The 22,928-nt window shown below is 37.6% G+C and overlaps 1 protein-coding gene across 3 annotated transcripts in view; it reads right to left on the reverse strand.

Annotated features, from left to right (window-relative positions):
* Pak1 (p21 (RAC1) activated kinase 1) overlaps positions 1 to 22,928 on the reverse strand; it is a 145,426-nt gene that overhangs the window by 61,748 nt on the left and 60,750 nt on the right. Inside the window, exons 1-2 of one of the 3 annotated variants that reach the window (XM_027942574.2) lie at positions 21,964 to 22,169; positions 6,882 to 7,092 (exon numbers count right to left, since the gene is read on the reverse strand). In XM_027942574.2, the coding sequence (XP_027798375.2) occupies positions 6,882 to 7,092; positions 21,964 to 21,990 (238 nt within the window). In that variant the 5' untranslated portion in view covers positions 21,991 to 22,169. Of the gene's footprint in view, positions 1 to 6,881; positions 7,096 to 21,963; positions 22,170 to 22,928 lie in introns of those variants that run through there. The other 2 variants (XM_027942572.2, XM_071616521.1) reach the window with 2 other exon arrangements.

The raw sequence follows: 22,928 nt of genomic DNA on the forward strand, positions 1-22,928 counted from the left end.
ATAACAATTCTAAAGTGTTAATAACAGATTCCAAAAGAACATAATGACTGCAAGCAATAATAAGAAACAATAATGCATGACCATACTACCAAAACCACTACCAACTCTTAAAAACACCTGTTTATACAACACTTTTCACATTTGTAGTCTTATAAGCCTTGAATCAACTCCATGAAATAAATATTATTATCTACACATATTACAGGTAAAATAACTGAGGCTAAAGGTAGAACAACTTACCAAAGTTCACCCAATCAGTAATAGGACTGGTGACAACCTCAAACACTCAAACTCCTGGCACAGCTTCACTTTTATTAGAGATGGGGTCTGTGTTGCCCAGGCTGGTTTCTTTCTTTTTTTTTTTTTAGAGAGAATTTTTTTTTTAATATTTATTTTTTAGTTTTCAGCGGACACAACATCTTTGTTTGTATGTGGTGCTGAGGATCGAACCCGGGCTGCACGCATGCCAGGCGAGGGCGCTACCGCTTGAGCCACATCCCCAGCCCCCCAGGCTGGTTTCAAACTCCTTGGCTCAAGTAATCCTCCTACCTCAACCTCCCAAGTGGCTGGGCACATACCACTATGCCTAGTTTCACAGTTTCTATATGTACTGTGCCCTCCCCATAGAACAGACTAATTGAATATGCCAGTAAGTGACAAAATGAATGCTATTAAATACAAATTGTTTTTTTTTTTTAAATTCAAAGAACCAGCCAAATAAGTTCTACTGAAAGCACTAGTCTGAACAACCCAAGGCTAGTTAAATTCAAATCCAATATGGTATCCAAATGCTTCAAAGAATGAAAGACTACAGTTCAGAAGTCAAAAGACATTGGTTCAAATTCAGAATTCATGAACTGCAACTACACAGCATGTGACCTCTGACAAGTCACTGATACTTGAAGCCCAAGAGTGTAAGTGTCATATAGAGGAAAAGACCTTGGAATCAGACAGATAGAGGTCTAATTCCAGCTCTGCCATTTCCTAACTAAATGGGCAAGTTATTTAATCACTGTGAACCTGTCTGTAAAGTGAAATATTTATCTACCTGAAACAACTGGTGTACTTTACAAATATTAAAGCTCTTAATTTAACTTGTAGCACGTAATAGGCATTCAATAAATAGTAACTGGTTATTTTACTCTATTATTGTTATTACTATTTTATTATTATTTGTTATTACCATGACTATTTTTTGTTATTGTTATTAAAAAAGTTTAAAAAAATGTATGGCTTTGCAAACTAAACCTCACAAAAATGAGTTATCATTACTATTAGAAACTGTCAGAGTAGGGGGCTGGGGTGGTGGCTCAGCAGTAGAGCACCTGCCTAGCACATGTGAGGCACTAAGTTCGATCCTCAACACCACATAAAAATAAATAATAAAAATAGAGGTATTGTGTCCATCTACAACTAAAATAATAATAATAAAGAAACTGTCAGTAGATTTCTCAATCCACTCATCAAGACAAAGGAAATGTGGATGAAGATAGAAAGAAGGAAGAATCATCCTCATCCTGATTTCACGCAACTAAAGGTTTTAAGCTTACAGAAATAAAGAGTGAAAAGAGGCTTGCAACCTCACCCATCCCAACTTTAGCCCTATCTGTAGCCTAGTCCATTTGGATTTCTCATAGTTTGGGAAAATAAATTGAGCCTGGAAAATCCTGTGTTTCAGTACAGCCATTAAAGTTTCTGCACAAATCACTGGCCTTATTTTTTTTTTTTAATTATTTTTAAGCCATACCTCTCATTGGCTTAGCTGAGCTAATCTGAGCACAAGACAGTAAAACATTCCAAACTTGGAGAGATAAACACTGACGTACTTAGTGTTAAAATTAACTTTGCTAAACTCTTCCCAAGTTCAGAGAATTCTACTTTGGTTGTGAAAATGCAGCCAGAAAAAGATCCAAACTAAATGCTGCAAGACTTCTTAGAATAAACCAAAGGCTCCAGATCCTAACCACAGAAACCAGGCTTTCCCACATGGAATTCTGCAACTCAACGCCACTATTACAGGCCTTCAATTACAGTTTCTCCTTCCAATCATTTATGCACCCCCCCAGGCACACATTGAGGCCATACTGGAGGTCAGCATTAGGTAATGCCTACAGACTTCTATCCACTGCCAGCTCAAATCTCAACTATGCCTGCAGAGAACTCTTCTTTTTTCATCTCCCTAGAGACATAACACTATCCCTGTAGAAATTCTAACTCTAAAAGTCTGGGTGGGACCAGACATCTGTATTTTGAAGTACCATAGTGAGTCCAATGTATAACAAGGGTTAAAAAACAATTAACAGAAATATAAGTAGTAGAGTATGATGAAATAGGTTCCACACTCATCTCTACCACTTTCGACATGTAAGACCTTGAGGAATTTACTGTTCTCTAAGCTTCAGCCTTCCCAAGAGCAAAAAAGCTGTTGTAGATATCAGATAAGCAATAAATATTTCATTAAAATAAACTTCATATTTGTATTGTTTTACAATTTAGAATGTTTTTATGTTCACTATGTCAAGTGACAGACAAAAGCCTACTAATGACATAGAGTACACAGGAATTAGGATTATTCCTACTTTACAGAGGATGATATTGGAATTAAAGGATATTTTTTAAAAGTAAATCATAGAATTAAATACCAGGGGCAGAATTCAATCTAGATTCTCTAAGTCCTGTTCTAGACCATTTCTTTTTAAGCTGGTATAAATTCTCAAACACTATATGGAGGGCATACCACTTACAACACTGCCAACACTGCTATGTATCCTGCTAGGACTAAGCTGAATAGCTTGTTGGTTAAGCAAAGGCTCCAAACAAAGAGAAAAAAAATTATTTATTTTCCATGTATGCATTAATAATAGCCATTAAAGGTCTTAAAACAAAGGAGTGAAACGATGTGCTCAATTTACAGAAAATTCATAACTAGGAAATGAAAGAGAGGTTGCTAGATAGATCATTTTGCAAGAATTCTTATAACTGTGTTTTCTACTCTATGCTTTCAACTTACAGAGATGCAGCTTTGATCTTAAGATAATGAGATTTATTTTCAGACTAGATTTGGCACAGGGTTACTCAACTACAATTTCCAGAAGAACTCTGGATCTACAACTCTATCTCTGATTAAGGTAGTTTACAATGGTCTAGCTTCTTTTCACCTTTACAGACAATCCTGATCCAATGATCTTTGCAATTCCACATTTATATAATTAAAAGATTTCAAAGCTAAAAGAAACTGTGCATATCTGCTATTCTGACTCATTTTTTAGATGAAGGTACTGAAGTATACAGAGAAGTAACTGACCCAAATCAGGTCTCCAATGTATGAGAGACTACAGCCCAGATATGTAGACCTTCACTTCCCCATTCAACATACAACATTGTCCCTTCAATTCCAATGAAGATTTGGTTCCTATCTGTTGTTTCAGATAGTAATCTTCTTTTTAAAAAAATGTATATACAGCTTTATTGAGATATAATTCACACACTATACAATTCACCCATATATAGTTCACAATTCAATTTTTTTAAAAATATTTTTTAGTTGTCAACGGGCCTTTATTTAATTAACTTATTTATATATTTATTTATGGTGCTGAGAATCGAACCCAGTGCCCCTCACACATGCTAGGTGAGTGCTCTACCACTGAGCCATGATCTCAGGCCCCAATTCAATGGTTTTTAGTATATTCACAGACCTGGGAAAACATCATCACCACAATCAATTTTAAGGCATTTTCATCATTTCAAAAAGAAACCCAAGGGACCAGAGTTGTGGCTCAGTGGTAGAGCACTCGCCTAGCATGTGTGAGGCTCTGGGTTCGATCCCAGATACCACATAAAAATAAACAAATAAAATAAAGGTATTGTGTTTATCTACAACTAAAAAAATTTAAAAAAGAAAGAAACCCAAGAGCCAGGCAAAATGGTGCCCACTTGTACTTCTAGCAACTCAGGAGGCTGAAGCAGGAAGATCAGAAGTTCAAAGGCAGCCTGACTCAAAATAAGATTTTTTTTAAAGGGGACAGAGTATCTAGAGATACAGTTCAGAGACAGAACACTCCTGGGTTCAGTCCCCAGTACCATAAGAAAAGGAAGGCAGGCAGAAAGAAAGCCACATTTCTTAGCTATCACCCCATAATCCCATCTGCCTCTTGGCCTCTGCAGTTCTAGACAAGCACTAATATGTTTTTTGACTATGAATTTGCCTTTTGTGGACATTTCACATAAATGGAATCATATACCATGATCCGTTATGACTGGTTTATTTCATTTAACCCAATATTTTTAAGTTTCACCATGTTACACCATGGATTTTATTTTATTTTTTGTTCTCAAATAATATTTATCTATGCATTAGTTGATGAATATGGAAGTTGTTTATATTTCTGGCTTATTATGACTAATGCTGCTGCAAACATTTAAGTAAAAATTTTTATGTGGCTGTGTATCATTTCTCTTTGGCAGAACTGTTGGATTATATGATCTCTCAACATTTAACCTTTTATGGAACTGCCATACTGCTTTTCATAGTGACTGTATCATTTAATATTCCCACCAGCAATTATGTGAGTCAGAATATCTATACACCTTCACCAACATTTGATATAATCTGTCTTTTTCATGACATCCATTGTAGTAGGTGTGAAAGAATACGTCATTGTGGTTTTGATTTATATTTCTCTGATGACCAATGACATTAAGCATCCTTTCATGTGCTTATTTGCCATTTGCATATCTTCTTTAGAGAGATATTTACATATTTAGAGAGATATTTCAGATCCTTTGTCTAATTTTATATTAGGTTATTTGTCTTCGTATTGTTGAGGTACGAAAATTCTTTATGTATTTCTAAATACAAGTCTCTTTAAAATGCATAATTTGGGAAAACTGTATCCCTTTTATGGGTTACCTTTTTTTCTTTCTTGATGGTGTCCTCTGAAACACAAATACTTTTGATTTTGATGATGGCAGAAATTTTAGTTCTCAGTTTGAGTCAGAAAAATTTAAACTTTTTAATTTAAAAAGTCCTATTTCACTACTGTGGAAACTTGGGCTGAAAGCCTAATTATTTACAGAAGTCAAGAATATTGGTTGAGGGCTGGGGATGTGGCTCAAGCGGTAGCGCGCTCGCCTGGCATGCGTGCGGCCCAGGTTCGATCCTCAGCACCACATACAAAACAAAGATGTTGTATCCGCCGATAATTAAAAAATAAATATTAAAATTCTCAAAAAAAAAAAAAAAGAAAGAATATTGGTTGATAAAGTACAATATTAAAATTAACACATACCTACATTGAGAGATTTAAAAAATTGTCTAAATATATGGGAGAAGGTTTCAGGGAAGGGTAACACTACCTAGATATAAATCTCTTATAAAATATATAATTTGGGAAAATTACCTAGCACCTGTACTAAAGACATGGACAGCCACTTCATAAGTGAAGTAGTCAAGAAATCAAAATACCTTCTCTTCTGTTTAGACCTCCAAAAATCCCACAATGAAGGTGAAGTAGAGGAAAGGATACCTACACATAGATATAATCCCACAGTAACTCATTAAAAGTCCTCAAAAGTTTAGTTATTCATTTCAGTTCATTTAAGTTAATCGACAAACATTTACCATATGCAAAATCTGCCTATTAGACATGTCAATAAAAGACATCTTTTCTGCTCTTTAACCACCAATCCTAATTTGTTCCTCTTCCCTATGTTCCTCATTTGATTAATGATTCTAACAACTACCATCTCCCTTGGTCAGCAGTTATGCAGTTATATTTGTCTAAAACATGGGATACTTTCTCCATCTTATCATTGTGCTTTTTATATTTGCCCCACTGTTTCGGAATCCCAGTTCTGATTTGTCATGTAATCCATAGCTGTGTCTCCCAGCTTCTATTCATCAATAAAGGAGTAAAGAGAGAACTAGCATTTGAGTACTTTCCACATAGAAGGTACTATATCAGAAAATTTGCATGTAATCTTCAGAACAACTCTGTGAGATATTATGTCAGTTTTAAAGATTGGAAACTAAAGGTCAAAGGGGTTAACTAACTGCCTAAGGTCACAAGGCTGGTTAAGTGGTGAAACAGGTCTATCTAAATCTGAAGTTCATGATAACTATTTACAGGTAGAAAGCCAATTTCTTCAGTATGCCACAAGAACAAAGACCTGCAAGCATAACTGAGAACTTCACTTCAGATCAACCAAAACCTCAGTTAACATTTTTAGGGTGAAACAAAAAGCTATCTATGTGGACATCCAAAACTCTGTTTTTCACCACCTCATCCATAAGGATGTCAACAATTTTTTCACATGTATTGTTAAAATCCTGATCACTCTTCTAAAAGTTTTACTCATAAGAAAGAAATGAGGCTGCTTAGTATGACTGATTCATAGTGAACTCACAATGAGTCTTACTTATCTCTGCTTCCTTTTCTCAGCCATTCCTTGCTATTCTTACTGATATTTAATCCCCAAATCTGGGTGTAAGACCAGGAGATCTGAATAAAGAAGATGCAATCAAGAATTTAGAAAGAAGGCATTCCAAATGAAACTAATTTTGGAAAAACATAGACATTTCAAAATTCCTTATATTTGTGAAAATTGTTTATAAACACAAATGGCTTCAGAATGTACAAACTCTGGCAAAAGCATAATTATTCTCTTAGAATTTTGCTCAAATAAAATTAAACAGTACAAAATGGGACTATTTTCCATTTTTTGCCATTTAAGGAAGGAAAGACAAGGGAAATATTAACAAGAAAATAAAAGGTATTAAAGGAAAATTCAGTCAAGGAAGGACAGATCTTTATCCAAGTTACAAAAAGTTATTTTTTAAAAAAGCATACAAATGAAAAGAAAGAAAGAAAATACCGTACTTTTATCTCCAGGTAAGATGGATCTGTAAAATCGGTCCTTCTTTTTCTTCTCCTCTGGGTTTGGAGGCAGAGGTTTGGAACCATGATTTAGGGTTCCAGTGTCTTTGCTGCCAGCTCCAATCATAGTGCTGGTGTTTCTCATCGGAGGGGCTGGGGGTTTGTCTTGAATGTCTAGGCCGTTATTTGACATTGTCACCACCAGCAGCAGCAGCTACTGGAATCAAAAGAAAGAACATAACTCTTTTATTATTTTTGAGCAAAAGGAAATGCATGTTAAAAATGTTCAAGAATCCAAATTATACTGTTCACCACGAATATTTCCAGCCTATCCAGTCAATAATATTCATATATATAAATGCCTACTGTGTGCTAACCATGGCTAAAAACTCACTAGTATCCTGCTTTTCTCTGCAGCCTCATATCTAAAACACTAGAGAACACAGATAACCATTGTGATGTAGCTGAAAAGAAGAAATTTGTCCTAGCAAAAACCAAGTGCAAGGGCTCAGTGGTAGAGCGCTTGCCTAGGATGGATGAGGGTCTGGGTTCGATCCTCAGTACCACATAAAAAAAGAAAGAACAACAAACAAATAAATAAAGGTTAAATTCTTGGGGGAAAACAACAACAAGTGGGAAACCCAGTAATACTTACTAGCTTTAGAGAAATGTCTTAAACTGTTGGGTTCCATTTATTCATCTATAAGAAGGTTAAATACAATTGCTAACAGAATTTCACATAGTAAATTCTCTGACTGCCTCTAACTTTGTACCCTCAGGCAAGTTACACTTTCCCTCTTTGGAACTGACTGCATCAAGGATCAGCAAAACTGCTGTTTTTGTAAATGGTTTTATTGGAACTCAATCACATCATTCATATTCATTTACATATTGTCTCTTGCTTATTTAGGTTACACTAGCAAAGCTGAATACTTACAACAGAAACTATATACTCATAAACCTACAATATTTACTCTTTGGCCCTTTACAGGAAAAGGTTGCTTCCCTGGACTGTATCTCCCTCCTCTAAAATTCTATCTTATTTTATATATATACATATATATATATATATATATATATATATATATATATACACACACACACACACACACACATATATATATATGATTGTTAATGTAGTAACCATCCTGCTGAATATATTGGCAATCTCTAATGCTTCTGAGAAATGAAATAAAATCTAAATTAAAGGAAAAAAATCTCTATTACACGCTACCAATAGTTTTAAGGAAGACAAATACTATTACCTTCAAGTAAGCAAAATTGTCCTTGACAGTGGAGAAACATACATGTATCCAGAGTTCATAGTTTCTCATTATTCGTGTTACAGTAGAAATTATATCTTTAATTATGACTATTTAGAATATAAGCTCCTTGGATTCAAACAAACAGTACTTTAAAGATAAAAGTCTTCCAAAATAAAAACCATAATAATCATACAAGATGTTTTAGAAATGTAGATGCTATGGCCTGGCCCCATAAAGTTTGATGTAGTATGGCTGGGTTAAGGTCAAAATTTATACCTGGTACATGCCTATAATCCAGCAGCTCAAGAGACTGAGGTAGGAGGACAGTGAGTTCAACGACAGCCTCAGCAAAAGCAAGGCACTAAGCAACTCAGCAAGACTGTCTCTAAATAAAATACAAAACAGGGCTGGGGATGTGGCTCAGTAGTCGAGTGTCCCTGTGTAACCCCCAATAAAAGAAGTAAGGTGTCCTCTTCTCCATGCTCCAAGACAATGGATACATTTCCAGGTTATCAAATTTCTTTTTACTATGTTATAATTGTTTACTGGTATGTCTTCCCCAGAAGCCAGAATGTCCCTCAAATATTGGACCCAATTTTCCATCTCTACAATCCAGCAGTGCCCTATATAGTATCTAATTTATAATATACTGAATATTTTCATTAATAAAGCTTGTACAGGTGTATGTGTGTGTGTATACACACATACATTGCCTTTAAGGAGTTTAATAATACAGATGAAATTCAAGGTCCTTCACAATCGACATCCACTTGCCTTACAAACTAAGCCACCATACCTAGATACAGCCTACATTCAAATTATAACTCAGAAATCTGTTCTCCTGGACTTTCCAAGTTGTGTGTGTGTGTGTGTGTGTGTGTGTGTATTTGTGATGTTAGGGATTGAACCTGGGTCTCACACATGTGCCATACCACTGAAATACACAATCCAGGCCATCAAATAGTCTTAGTTACATACATTTACACACACACACACACACACACACACACACACATACACCATCATGATTCCTGTCAATGATTTCTCTCTTCTGACTAAAAAAATATTACTCATCTTTTGCAGCAGGCCCTGGATTCAATGCTCAGTACCACCACCAAAAAAAAAAAAAAAATCTTACTCATCTTTTAAAGTCAGACTCAGATGCATTTATTTGCATAGTTCATCTAAACCCACCATTAGCAAACCAACTGTTCCTTACTTTTGTTTTTGAGCAAAAGAAATCAATTAAGCAAGGACAGTTTTGTTAATCTAGATTGACTCTCTGGGTAGTGTGGTTTTTATCAATTTCTTCCAGTTTCACTTCTTAAATTTGCCTTTGCTTTTCCTCCCAGCCCCGACCCAAAGAGAGCATCTACTATCTCACTTCTTAAGTATACCTTCCCACTCCAACTGCCAGTTTAAAAATTATACCCCTGCAGCCACCTCATACCCTAATCAAGCCCTCCCTAGATTTCCAGGTCCTTCAGTCAATGGCTTTGTTGAATGTAACTCCTTTCAGGCCCACAGCTCAGGAGTATGCCAGAAAGGCTTTACCAACCTTACAGGCTTTTCTCCACGTCTTAGTCTTTCAATATGTTTGGAGAATTCTCAGGGCTATAGCTTCATTTTCAAAAGGATTCCAACTTACTAATAATCTAAAATCTGTTGAAATCTAATGTTTTAAACTTTTATCACATTCCAGCCTAAGTTATCCTACTGTACTTAAAAAAAAAAAAAAAAAAAAAAACTTCAATGACAGGAAATTTACAATTTCAAAAGATAGCTTTGTCTATCTTGTCTGCTCATTTAAAGAATTCTCACATACATTAAGTTCTATCTATCTCATACTGCATCTCAATTTTCTATTTGCCCCTCCTTTCACTCTCCTCCTTGGCAGACAGACTATGCTCCTTAAGGATAAAGTTCATATTTTATGTATTTCTCAATCCCCAATTCCAGGCCTGGCACAGAACAGGCAACCAATAAAGATTTGTTGAACAAACTTGGTGAAATAGAAGAACAAGTGAATAAACAAAGTAAAATAATCACTTCCATCTGTTAGTCCAAAAATCCCATTTCTCAGAGCTATTCACAAAAGTCTATTACCTCTCCCCCAGATAGAACTTTAGATACTTGAAATAAGCTTTCAAGATCTCCAAAATCTATTCTGAATGCTAAACTTTTCTAGTACCTTCAAACTACACCCCCAGAACACAATTCTGTACTTTCTTGATCACTGTCCTTTGAATTTATTTGAACTCAGGGTTTGTACATTACTTTCCAGTTTCCCTGCAGCTGACCAAGTAGCCCTTTCCTATAATTGCTCCACAGTCTTTCCTGTCTACACTCACGGATCTCCTCACTGGTCATTTTGTTCATCTATGCTCAGCACAATGATTAGCACATTTTAAAACTTGTTTACAGGAAAACAGGAACTGAAAGGAGAAGAAAAAACACTCAACTCTTGAATGAGGATAGCAAACACATCTTAAGTCTTCTAACAATCCTTGTAAGCAACAGGCTTGGGAGGATGAGAAACCAATGCCTTCTGATAAGATGCAGTATGAAGCTAGACCCAACAACATTTATAATGAAAGTATAGATGGAAGTCTTCTATCCATTCCAAACAATGAACAGACAACAGAGAGAAAGACAGACTGGACCACATTGAACCAATGCCCCAGAGACTCAGGGAACCTAATAATTTATGAGAAAAATATTATACTGAAGTAATTAATTATTAATCATTGAATGACTAATAAATGTAAGATCATTGTGAAATTTCAAAAGGGCCACCAGTAGGGTGATGTATAAAAAGATGACTTAAAGCAGAAGATCTGGGTTTAAATCCTGGCTCTGTTATTTATTACAGAAGTCTCAACACCTACAAGATGCTATTTGATTTCCCACTATGCTATCTCTAGACTTACACTGGTCAAGGGGCAACTAAGGAGGGATAGTAACTTGTGTCTCTTTTGAGCATACTATAAAAAGCCTAGGTACAATGTTAAAACATAAAGACAAGGAAGAATACACTTTTCAGGTAGCCACCATATGTAAGCAACTTTACATACTGAATAAAAGTGGGTAGGAATTTAGGGAAGGAGTGTGTTCACTGACAACTACCTCTTTGCATTTTATAACTCTGGATTCCACAGCCACTGTTATTAAACAGAACAAGGAAATCAAAGATTTTAAGATGTACCTAACATCAAAGTCAGAAGCAACCTTAGAGATAGATCATCTAGTGAAAACACTTCATATTCAAGGTAGAATTATTAAGGTCCAAAGAATAGGAAGAAATTCATTAAGGTCACACAGCAATTTAAAGATAGATAGAACCATCTCTAAACAAATAAAAATGTTACTCATCTTTTACTCATTCTTTATAGAAAAACTCAATTTTTTTTTCAGTATTGGAAATTCAGGACCCCATGCATGCTAGGCAAGCATTTTTCTATTAAGCTACACCCCTATCCCTTCAAACCTCATCTTTAAACTCTCTCCCAAAGGATTTTCCAACTATACTGTTCTTGAGGTAATTTTAGCCCATATGTGCATACTTTTTCTGATATGAATTCTGCTACTTCTGATTTACGTTTGGGTCAGTCAAATATAGGCAATGGGAGATATAAAAATATAATAAGCATGTGTGGGTTGAACTTGATTAATATTTACCAAATGTTTAACATGAGCTAAATTCCATAAAAGGTAAATGAACTTGTGCTTCTCAAACTAAAAAAAAAAAAAATACCATAAATGTGGGTATTGTGACTAAAGACATGTGAAAGTTATGTACACCTTTGATGCATTTCCAGATTTTGCATTTGAGTACTGTTCAAATCAATAAACATTAAAAAAATAATTTTTTTTAAGTTATAGAGACACAATACCTTTATTTATTTATTTTTATGTGGTGCTGAGGATCGAACCCAGAGCCCCACACCTGCTAGGCAAGGGTTTTACCACTGAGCTATAGCCCCAGATCCTCAAATCAATAAACTTTTACTGAATATTTACATTTAAGGTGCTATGTTGGAAACCAGGAATAAATAAATAGACAATGAATAAATGAATGAACAAATAAATAAATGAATAAGATATGACCCAACCCTGGATGCTTTCACAGTCTAGTAAGCCAAGAAGCAGGACCTGGAAAACCACAATGCCAGGCCAATTATGAACAATGCTGTAGAACAGTAAAATGTCCAGGCACAGAAATGAAAGACTAAATTGAACTGGGATAATCATGAAGTTTCACAAAAAGTGGTATTTAAATACAGCAACTTAACAAATAAATAGGTCAGCCTAGAGGTCTCCAACTCTTGACTATCAGGTTTGGACTATTATTCCCTGTGAGCTTTTAAAACACCAATGCTGAAGTACTTAGAAGAAACTGTACCAATACCTGCAATTTACTTTGAAATGCATTTTTAAAAAAAGATTAATAGATGAGTACAAGGATGTGATATAACGTAATACATGAGTTAATGTTTAAGATATAATTGATGCGATAAAGTGCAGTCATGCATTGCTTAACAATAGGGATATGTCCTAGAAATGTGTCCCTGTGTGAATATCACAGGGTATATTTACACAAACCTAGATGGTATGGGTCAATCACTCATGGCTTCTGACCGTAACTGAGAGACATGGTAGGACTGGGATGTGCTTAGCAGTAGAGTGCTTGTCTAGCATGTGTAAAGCTGGTTTAGATTCCCAGCACCACAAAAAGAGAGAGAGTGACACATGTGATAAACTCAAGATGTATAAGGCTGCTGCCAGCACAACCTAGCATATTATTTTACAGTAAACTTATTTTTATAAGTATAAGTACACTCTAAAATAATAGGGAAAAAATGTATAGCAAATACATAAACTATAGTTGTTTATTATCATTAACAAATATAATGTACTACACATAATCACTTTGTTGACCAAAATGTCATTCATTATGCAATACATGAGTATGTATTAAAATGTGAATGGTAGCAGAATCTAAGTGGTGGGTACACAAATATTCACTATAAACCCCTTTCAATGTTCAAAATTTTTCCTAATATAATGTTGGTAGGAAAGACACTAATGCTTGGGCTGGATCCGGATCTTAAGTGTTTGATTTAATTGGTCTGAGATAGATCCAGTCATTAGTATCATACCTAGCCTAGCCCAAAGAAAACAGGTAATAAATACATAAATAATATTGATGCAGAAAGAAGATGGCAAATGCATCCTACAGAATAGAAGAACATGAATGTGAGAGTACAGTATGATAGAATGCAACATAATGGCTAACTACAGTGAAAAACTGAAAAAGTGGGACACAGCATATCACCACGGGCCTTTTATGTACTGTACCACACATAGCATGGGTCAGAAAAAATGATCTTTTCTAAGATATTCTAGAGCTGGGCAATAAATGCCCAATCTTAAAAATAATAGATGATATTGTTGATTAAAAAGCAAGGCTGTGGAGAGACAACAATAAGAGAAAAGAGGTGAGCCTGGAGAAAGACACCAGTTGCTATCCATCTGTACTGAGGACTCTGAGCCTTGAGCTCACAGCATGGGACAGGGAGTTAGGACGGTCCTCAAAACTTCCTAACAGAGTTGCTAAAATTCTAAGAAACTGTTTTCCTAAAGAATCTCCTTGATTAATTACCTTTACAACTAAGATTTCAGTCATCATTTGGATCTCATATTTTAATAATCACTAACATCAGATCCACTTTGAAGTTTACAGAAAACTTAGAAATCTATTTAGCTGGTATCATTTTTCTCATTCATTAAAACAAATATTTATCATCTACTGTTTGCCAGGCTAGACTAGGTGCATGGAATAAAACAGTGAGCAAATATGAAGAAGCAAAGTTTCAGAGATGCTGCCAGTCACCCAGGGCCACACACCAAGTGGGCATCAGAGGCAGGGACCTGAAATGATGTCTACATGGTGACAGAACACTACACCATACACCACTGCTGCCTCGAGAGGCAAAGAAGTAGACTAGATCACTTCTAATATCACTAGGTAATTTCTCAGGCCATTATTTAAAATGAAAGAGGGAAAGGAAAAAGAAGAAATGAGACCTACTGCACATACTAATCACATTTCTTACTTTGAACAACCCAGGGCAGCTACAACGGGCACGACCAACACTCCTCCCAGAACTAGGAAGTATTATACGCCCTTGACGCCTGGTTATGAGAATCTGATCTTTAATTAATCTGTGCCAAGAGGTTTTCTTTGGCAGGAGACTGGAATGCCGCAGCCTTGAATTTGCTGAGGGATGTCCTTCTAACACGTCAAAGACATCCCCACTATGCAGCCTCCAACCACTTGCTCTGCTTTAGCAACAAGAAAATAACTGCTGGGGCAACAGAGAAGAAAATCGTAGATTGTTTCTGAGCTTTCAGAAAAGCTACTTTAATTTCTCCTCCTCCATTGCCTCTTATGTAAAATACAAACCAGGCTAAACTATTTTATAGAGTTATGAGAATTCAAAAGCCTACACACACACACACACACACAGCACCAGCATGCTGCTTGGCACAAAATAGATATCCAATAAATATCTGTTCCCTTCCCCACCTATTCTAGGTTCATCTGTACTATTCCCTAGAATAGGAGGTGGCCATCAGTATGTGGTCATGCTTTCATGCTCCTGTCTTTCCCTTACTGCTCTATCTGCATAATTGTCCCAACTTGTTTGCCAAGCAAGCTCCTACTCATCCTTCAAGGCCCCCCAACTTGACTCACTTTCTCCAAGAAACCTCTGCAGAAGCCCCTTCCTCATTTCCTCAAAATTTAAAAGCACTTTATATTTCTATGGAGCAATCTCCAAATTTCATCTTATTGACCATAATTCATGACCTCACCAGACTATGAATAACTCAAGGGATGAAGTTGAGTTTATTTAATCTCTATGTCCCCAGGGTCCACCCAGCACAGATATGGCACACAACAGGTAATTAACAACAGTTTATCTTCTAAGGCAGCCTGTTTTTTCATGGAAAAAACAAAGGAGCTGGAAGGATCCTAAAGAATCAGCCAGTTCCAAACCTTTATTTTATGAGAATCTGAAACCCATAGGGGTATACAATTTATCTAAGATCACTAAAAGAAATATTGATAAAGACATAACTAGTCTCTGATTATTCTGAGTCTCTTAGAAACATTCTTTCCACATTAACTGTAGATAGAGTGAGCAAAGTGCCATACCTGGGAGGCTTACAGAATTAGAGAAATGTGAGAAGAGAACAAAGTGGGATGGAAAGGGCTGAGAGATTTGGAGTGAGAGATTTAAATTCACATAGGTTGGCCCAATCCTATATACCCACCCCTCCCACAAACACCACTTTCTCACTTTTAACATCCCTGCAGATAGTAACTAGAGTACTTGCAGAAAACAGTACTTACATGTCTTATAATCCTCTCCATACTATCTTGGGAAATTCATGACCAGTAGCCCCAGTTGAGTTGTTCCCAACAGTTAAGGCAAAAAATTCAAATTTAAGCTAGGTGTGGTGGCATGACTCTGTAGTCCCTCCCAGGAAACAGGGGACTCTTATTCTGCTGTCTCCTAGATGTTTGAACTTCCAGCCAATCTCTGCCTGAACATGTCCTATAATTCCCACACTGCTACATGTTGCCTCAAAGGAATAATTTCTCTTGAAGTGTTGATAACCACAGCATGAAAATGGGCCACCCTTCCTTCTTTTAAAAATAATCAGGACTAAGCCAATCAATCCTCCTGTGACTGTTTATGTCAGTCATCCATGATCACTCAAACTCTCATCCCCAGCCTTCTCTGTAGAGCCTCTATTCAGACAAAATTCGCTAACTCTTCCCTGACCCTGGAACCCTTTTCACTATTTCCTTTGGAACTTTCTATTTGTCACTGGCTAACTCCCTTTTGACTTCTTGCCTTAAAAGAACCTGGCTATCACTTGAAAAGACTTCTCTAGTAGCCCTCTCAACTGCAGGCTGTCTTCTCTCTCTTAGTCATGCCACAAGTTTTATACTTAATTTTAGGTGCCATTTGCAAATGATGTCTTTACCTTCCTCTTATAAAAACTTCTATTTTCCTTTGAGTAACCTACTGACTGCTATCATACTTCTTTGCTGCTTATATTTCCTTGTCACTCCCACTCAAAGGCTTTAAGTTCCTGGCTCAGTCTTTCTGTACCAGTCTAGTTATCACTCTAGCTGACTTTAACAGCCACAATGACAATTCTATCAATACCACTTCATTTTCTGACCCTAGGCCCAACTTAGCCAATAGTCCCATGATCACATCCTGGACCTGATCACCAACATGTGCATCAACTCCAATATCACAAATGAATTATATATATTCCAAATACAGCAGCTCACTTGCTAAGAACTATTACAATTCCTAGATTTCATTTTGAGTTTTAATAAATTATCCATCAGTTGCCCCGCCATCATTTCTCTCTTTACCTCATCATAGTCTCTCAAAATTATTCAAACATAAAAAAAAAACAAAAACAAATACTTGCCCTTCTCTCCCTTTCCAAAATTAAATTGGTAAAATTCCAGCTTTAGGATAGCTGAACTCGGTGCTCTTTAAACTGTCTCTATACTGAAGCAGCCAGTGTCTTAGAGAATATAACAAAACCTGGTTTCCTGCTTTCCCTTGAAAGTTGACTTCCTACATTACTTCCTATGACTTCCCACTCACCCTTCCCCTTAGCTGATGACCTTACTTTCAAGGAAAAAACAGAAATTTTTGCAGGGAAACTGCATCTTACAGATCCAAATCTTTATGCCTCTCTGTACCTCTGTTCTCCTTCTTCCCTCTAATTGTAACAAAGGTGTCCTTCCTCCCATCAAAAACCATTCTCTTGGGCTGGGGAATAGCTCAGTTGGTAGAGTGCTTGCACCACCAAAAAAAAAAAAAATTCTCTTTTCTCCCTGTGTTCCTTCATTTGCACTCCTTCTCACCTGGAATGATCTCTTTCAGTTATATCATGCTTTCTCTCTCTGTTAGATATATTCAGTCATTTGATAAATTTTGTCACTCAACAAGTATTTATTATAAATACACAACTTATCATTACTAATCTAGTTGAACAAGAAAAAATTTCTCTGCTCACTAGGTTTATGGTCTAGTAAGAGAAGTAAACAAAGAAATGAACAAATAAATACATGATGTCAAGTCTATATGTATGTGTGACTTGTATGTGGTATATATATACAATAGACTTTTATTGTGTATATAAATAAACCTTTGAGGAAGTGACATGTAAGACCTAAATTAAATGAAACAACAAATCATAATAATATCTAGAAGAAGACATGAGAATATACTGGGCACCTAGAATAGCAAAAAGCCAGCAAGACTAAAGTTGAATGAACAAAGAGAAATGTTGTAAGAGACTGAGATTAGCGATACAGTCAGAGCTCAGATAATGCAGGGCCTCAGAGGCAACAATAAGAAGTCTAGATAAGACTAGACAATAAGTAGCAAGTATAGGAAGACACTGAGGTATTTTTCTCTTTCCACATTTTTTATTGGTACATTATAACTGTACATAATGATGGGATTTGTTGTTACGTATTCATACATGCACACAATATAACAATATAATTTGGCCAATATCACTCCTTGGCACTTCCCCTCTCTATCCCCTCTTCTCATCCCTTGGTCCCTTAACTCTACAGATCTCCCTTTGATTTTCATGAGATCCCTGCCCACCCACCTTTATTTTCCTCTTTTCCTCTCTAGCTTCCACATGTGAGAGAAAACATACAACAAACATTTGAGTTTGGCTTATTTCACTCAACATAATGGTCTCAGGTGTCATCCACTTTCCTGAAAATGACATAATTTCATTTTTCTTTATGGCTGAATAAAAGTCTATTGTGTATATATACCACATTTTCTTTATGCATTTATTTGCTGATGGACACCTAGGCTGGCTGTGAATTGTGCTGCTATAAACATGGTTATGCATGTATCACCTATAGTATGCTGACTTTAATTCTTTAGGATAAACACCAAGGAGTAGTATAACTGGGTTGTATGATGATTCCATTCCTAGTCTTTTGAGGAACCTCCATACTGATTTCCATAGTGGTTGTACTAATTTACAATTCCACCAAAAGACACTACAGGATTTTGAGCAGAGATCTGACATTCAACATAATTGCCTTCCCTTCTCTTTCAAATACTTTCTTGACTTCTGGAGAAGCACATTCTCCTGGTTTTGCTTCCACTTTTCTGTCTACTCTTCTTTCCTTTGTAGACTCTCTTCCAGTTATCCTCACACATTTAAGGCTCAGAATCCCCTTTACTCTTACACTACACTCCCAAGATGCCCTCACCCATTCCCATAGCTTTACATTCCATAGGTATAGTGATGATGCCCATGTTCTCTTGCCAAACAGCTCTTTCATACTAATAACTATCTATTAGACAACTCCACCCACATTGAAGTACTGGTGAGAAATGCAGGTGCAGTTGTCCAGTAGATGGTTAAAACTAAGATGACCAAATGGAACTCCTGGTTTTCACATTATCTGTCATGAGTTTTAATTATATTTGCTTTGTTATGACACATCTCCCTCAATAGACAATAAGCTTTACAAAGTAACAATTAAATCTCTTGTATTTACCAAATATACCTAGCAACTAAATAAAAGTTTGTAAAAGTAGGCACTCAGTAGACCCTAAGATTTACTAGACCCTGTCTCTTCCCTCAAAAAACTCACAGGCAAGGAGAAGCAGACACATAAATCACAATAACTACACCAAATATAAGTGTCACAAGGGCTGGGTTTATGGCTCAGTGGTAGAGCACTTGCCTAACACATGTGAGACACACTGGATTCAATCCTCAGCACCACATAAAAAATAAATAAATAAAATAAAGGTTTTTTTTAAAAGTGCCACTAATGAGTGTTGAGAAAAAGCACAAAGGTGCTAAATGAATCCAGACAAGGGGCCCTTAAAAGTCTAGGAGTCAAGGAAGACTTTCTTCAGAGGTGACTTGAGAGTTTATTTTTATAAGATAAGAATAACTATTAAAAATATAAATACAATTATTATTTCTTTTTTATATAATTACTTTTAAGTTTGATAATAACCTTTCAAGATAGATATATCCTCCATTTTATATATGAAGCTTAGAGAAACTAACATTCAGGTAACTAGTAAACAGTAAAATTAGGATTTGAATTGAACTCAAATCTACTTTAATCTCTTCCCTATCTCTTTTTTTATGTTTGCGATATCACTGTCATTAAAAATAATATCTTTTATATTTGCTACTCATAAAAAAAGCACTCTTATATACCTCTTGGACTCCTTTTTTAAACATGGGCTCAATTATCAAGCCCTAAAACCTTTTGTAGTCCTTTTTCCCTTATTCATTGAAAACTGAGCTCAGTTTTAGACTAGTCAGTGGCATCACTAGGCTTTCAGGCTATAGCCTCTGAACATTTTTTTCATTACTTGAGAATGCATTCAGGAACATCCATAAAAACATCTGTATAGCACTTTACTCTTTGCACACTCTATGCACATACATGGTTGATAACATGATGTAAGTGCATTGATATCACCATTAGAGTAGACTTGAGTTTGGATCCCAGCTTTGCCACTGACTTGCTGAATTTAAAGTTCCCTCCTCTACATTATCACAGCCCCCTTGAGATTCCCTCTACAAAACTTATCACATGAGCTTCCACAATCCTTGACCTGAATTTGAAAGTAGTAACTGAGATCAATTTCCACTTTTGTATCCCCAATACTAGTATAACTAGTATAAAGATGATGATTCATAGAATGAATGGGTGCCACATTGAAACATACACATTCCACATTCCACACAGTGAGTGCCAATAAAACAGCAGTCTTGTCATTCTTATCTGCTTCCCCTCTCACCCCTCACTTTGGGGCCACTGCTTAAGAAAAATTTGCTGAATAAAAATATAAACAAGCCCAAATAGCCAGTCTTAAGAGTAGAGAGAATGAACTTATATGGTCCCCTTTCCAAGCCTATAATCTTTCCTTATATGCCCACCCCATCCACCCAGGTGCCCATGTCACCGTCTTCATCAAAAAACCACTGTCTTCTCCTCCAGGACTGCTCCTTCTCTTCTCTCTCCACCCACCCCTGCTACCTCCCTTTTTCTCCCTTGACTCACAGGTCCTTTCCTCCAAGTCACAGTTCTTCTGAACTGCCAAAGAATCAATGGTCATTTCCCAGTCAGTTATCTCAAAGGGAATTTTAGCCTCTGCCCAGCCCTACCTGACACTCTTGCTCACCTCCAACTCCAGCCTTGAAAAGCTGCCCACTTCCAATCTTGCTTCTTCCCCATTGTCCACCTGCTGCCCTCCACACTCCAAGGGAAGAAGGTGGGGAACAAATCCATAAAGATGGAATGCTTATTGTCATGCACAAGGCAAAGCATGGGGGCAGTAAAGAGAGACAGACATTTGGGGAAGATAAAATTTAGGTGAAAGCTAAAAGCAGGGGGGTTGGGTAGAAAACAAGGAATGTTTGGACCTCACAAACACCACAGCTAAGGACCCTATAAATAAGCAACCTATATAATGAGAAACTATAACCAAAAATTCTAAGAGGAAAAGAGAAGAAAGTCTAAACAAGAGGCAGAGGACCCAAGAGAAAAAAAGCTTATGAAGGTGGAGAGATGAGAAAAGGAAAACAAGAGGACAGCAGAAAGAAGGGAACAAGAGAGGTGGATAGGTGGGGGCAGGGACAGGAAAAATGACCAGGAGGAGAAAGAAAGAAAGAAAAGGAAGGAGAGATAGAAGAGTCACAGAAAAACTGGGAAAAGAAAGGAGGTTCAAAATTATCAAGGCAGGTTAGTATCAGGCCTGACATGAGTTTCCTGGTGCCAAATAATAAAGAAAGGGAGAATTATAGTGATCAAGACATTACCCAGTCTCAAGGTCTGTCATTTACTTAGCAGAATAGAGTGCTCAAGAGAAGGCAGCCTAGTCTAAAGCAGCTTTATATCTAATTATTGAAGAATTGGCCAGGTCAGAGAAAAAACATTAACATACTTTGACCTGTTTTTTCTCAACGCCACCTCCCTACCCATAACATACCCACAGTCAACCCTAATATAAGCATTGGCATTCTCAGCCTCTGTCTTGCCCCTGAACTCACTGTGTTCTAAACAGACCATCAAGATGTCATACAAAAGGCTGGCTGAAAGACAGGATACCAGTGTCTGCCTATACCAAGTTCACCTAGGTCTCCCACAGTGTTGGGGGACATCTGTACAACCTATTCAAACCCTTTAACTAAATCACCTTTCCAAAAGACTGACAGCCTGGGAAAGCCAGAGTTCCAAACAGAATGTCACGCCCTTCGTTGCAGATAAGGAAACTGAGGTTCACAGAGGCCGCCAGAACAGGACCAGCACCCAGGTCTCCCAATCTCCCAGCTCCCTCCACTTCTTATCAGAAAACAATGCCCACAGGCCAGGGTCCCAGCAAGCAGGCTGTCAGCCAAGGCAAGGAAAGCATCAGCCTGGCCACCAAGCAGAGGAGTCCTGACAAAGGAGTGGGCCCCCTAAAGCGGAACAGTTCCCCAAAAGCCCAGCTTCCCCTTCACACCCTTCCCTGGCCAGAGCTCTGATTCCAGTGAAGGCCTAACCCTGGGTGGGCTCAAGTGTAGGTTCCACCCTCCGCCCTTTCTTTCATTAAGGGTCCCTTAAGAAAGGGGAATGTAATACTCCCCCAACATCTCCACTCCAGGAAGCCAGCAGAGACCCGATCAGAGCACAGCCCCGCTGGGCAAACCGCAGGCAGGGCCGGCATTACCTGGTGCGGAGAGCCGGCCCCCGGCATCTCTGGCGATTGTTTCTGTCGCAGAGCCGCACCTCTCCCTCTAGCCGCCCAGCGGTGCGCACAAAGCCCGGGCTCCACCAGCTCGCTTGATTTGTCTGGGCCGGGCTCTGGCAACGCAGCCGCCCAGCTCCCGAGGTGCAGCACGCTCGCGCCCTCGCAGGCAGCAGCAGAAGAGGCGCCCCGGCGGTTTGACGAAGGAAGGGACAAGGGGCGGGGAAGGAGGGAGGGAGGAGGCGGGAGGAGGCTGCCGCTTCTCCTTTCTGCAAAGTGCTGAGGGTGGTGACGGCTCCCTTCCCACGTCTTGCCTCTTCTCCCCGCCTTCTCTGGTAGGAGGTAATTTCTCTCTAGGGCCAAGCTTTCCAAGGCCTGCTAGAGTCCTGGGTGAGCCCCAAAGTCAAGGAAAAAGAACCAGAGCTCCTTGGTGCCTTAGTTTCTGCAGCTGGCACAGAGGAGTCTTCTAGACCTCAAATCAGATTCAGAACTCTTTATCACAGTAAGCCTCCGGAAAGAGATGCAGATTCACCTTATCCCCCTACTCTACTCTCCTAAAAATGATGTCCCAGGAAAAGGCTGGGTGGGCTCTCATAAATGCTTGTAGGCAAAAAAAAAAAAAATAGCTACCTAGTCATTAAGAGCTATATTGTGTACCATATGCTTTATAAAACTCACATCTACCTTATAAAGGAGGCACTATATTAAATCACGTATGTCAAAATTAGGTCAAGGAAAATGTAGTCTCATACAACATTTCTATAGTACCTAATTGTGTATCAGGCATGCAGATGGAACCTGAGCTGAATAACACTACAGATTATTCACCAACACACTACAGATCAGACACCCCTAGTGGATGTCTCCCAAAAACTGGAACACACACACACACACACACACACACACACATTCACACTTTGTCAAATGCTCCTTAGGAGGCAGTATTA

The sequence above is a fragment of the Marmota flaviventris genome, chromosome 9 (genome assembly GCF_047511675.1).
Source record: "Marmota flaviventris isolate mMarFla1 chromosome 9, mMarFla1.hap1, whole genome shotgun sequence".
Lineage (NCBI taxonomy): Eukaryota > Metazoa > Chordata > Mammalia > Rodentia > Sciuridae > Marmota > Marmota flaviventris.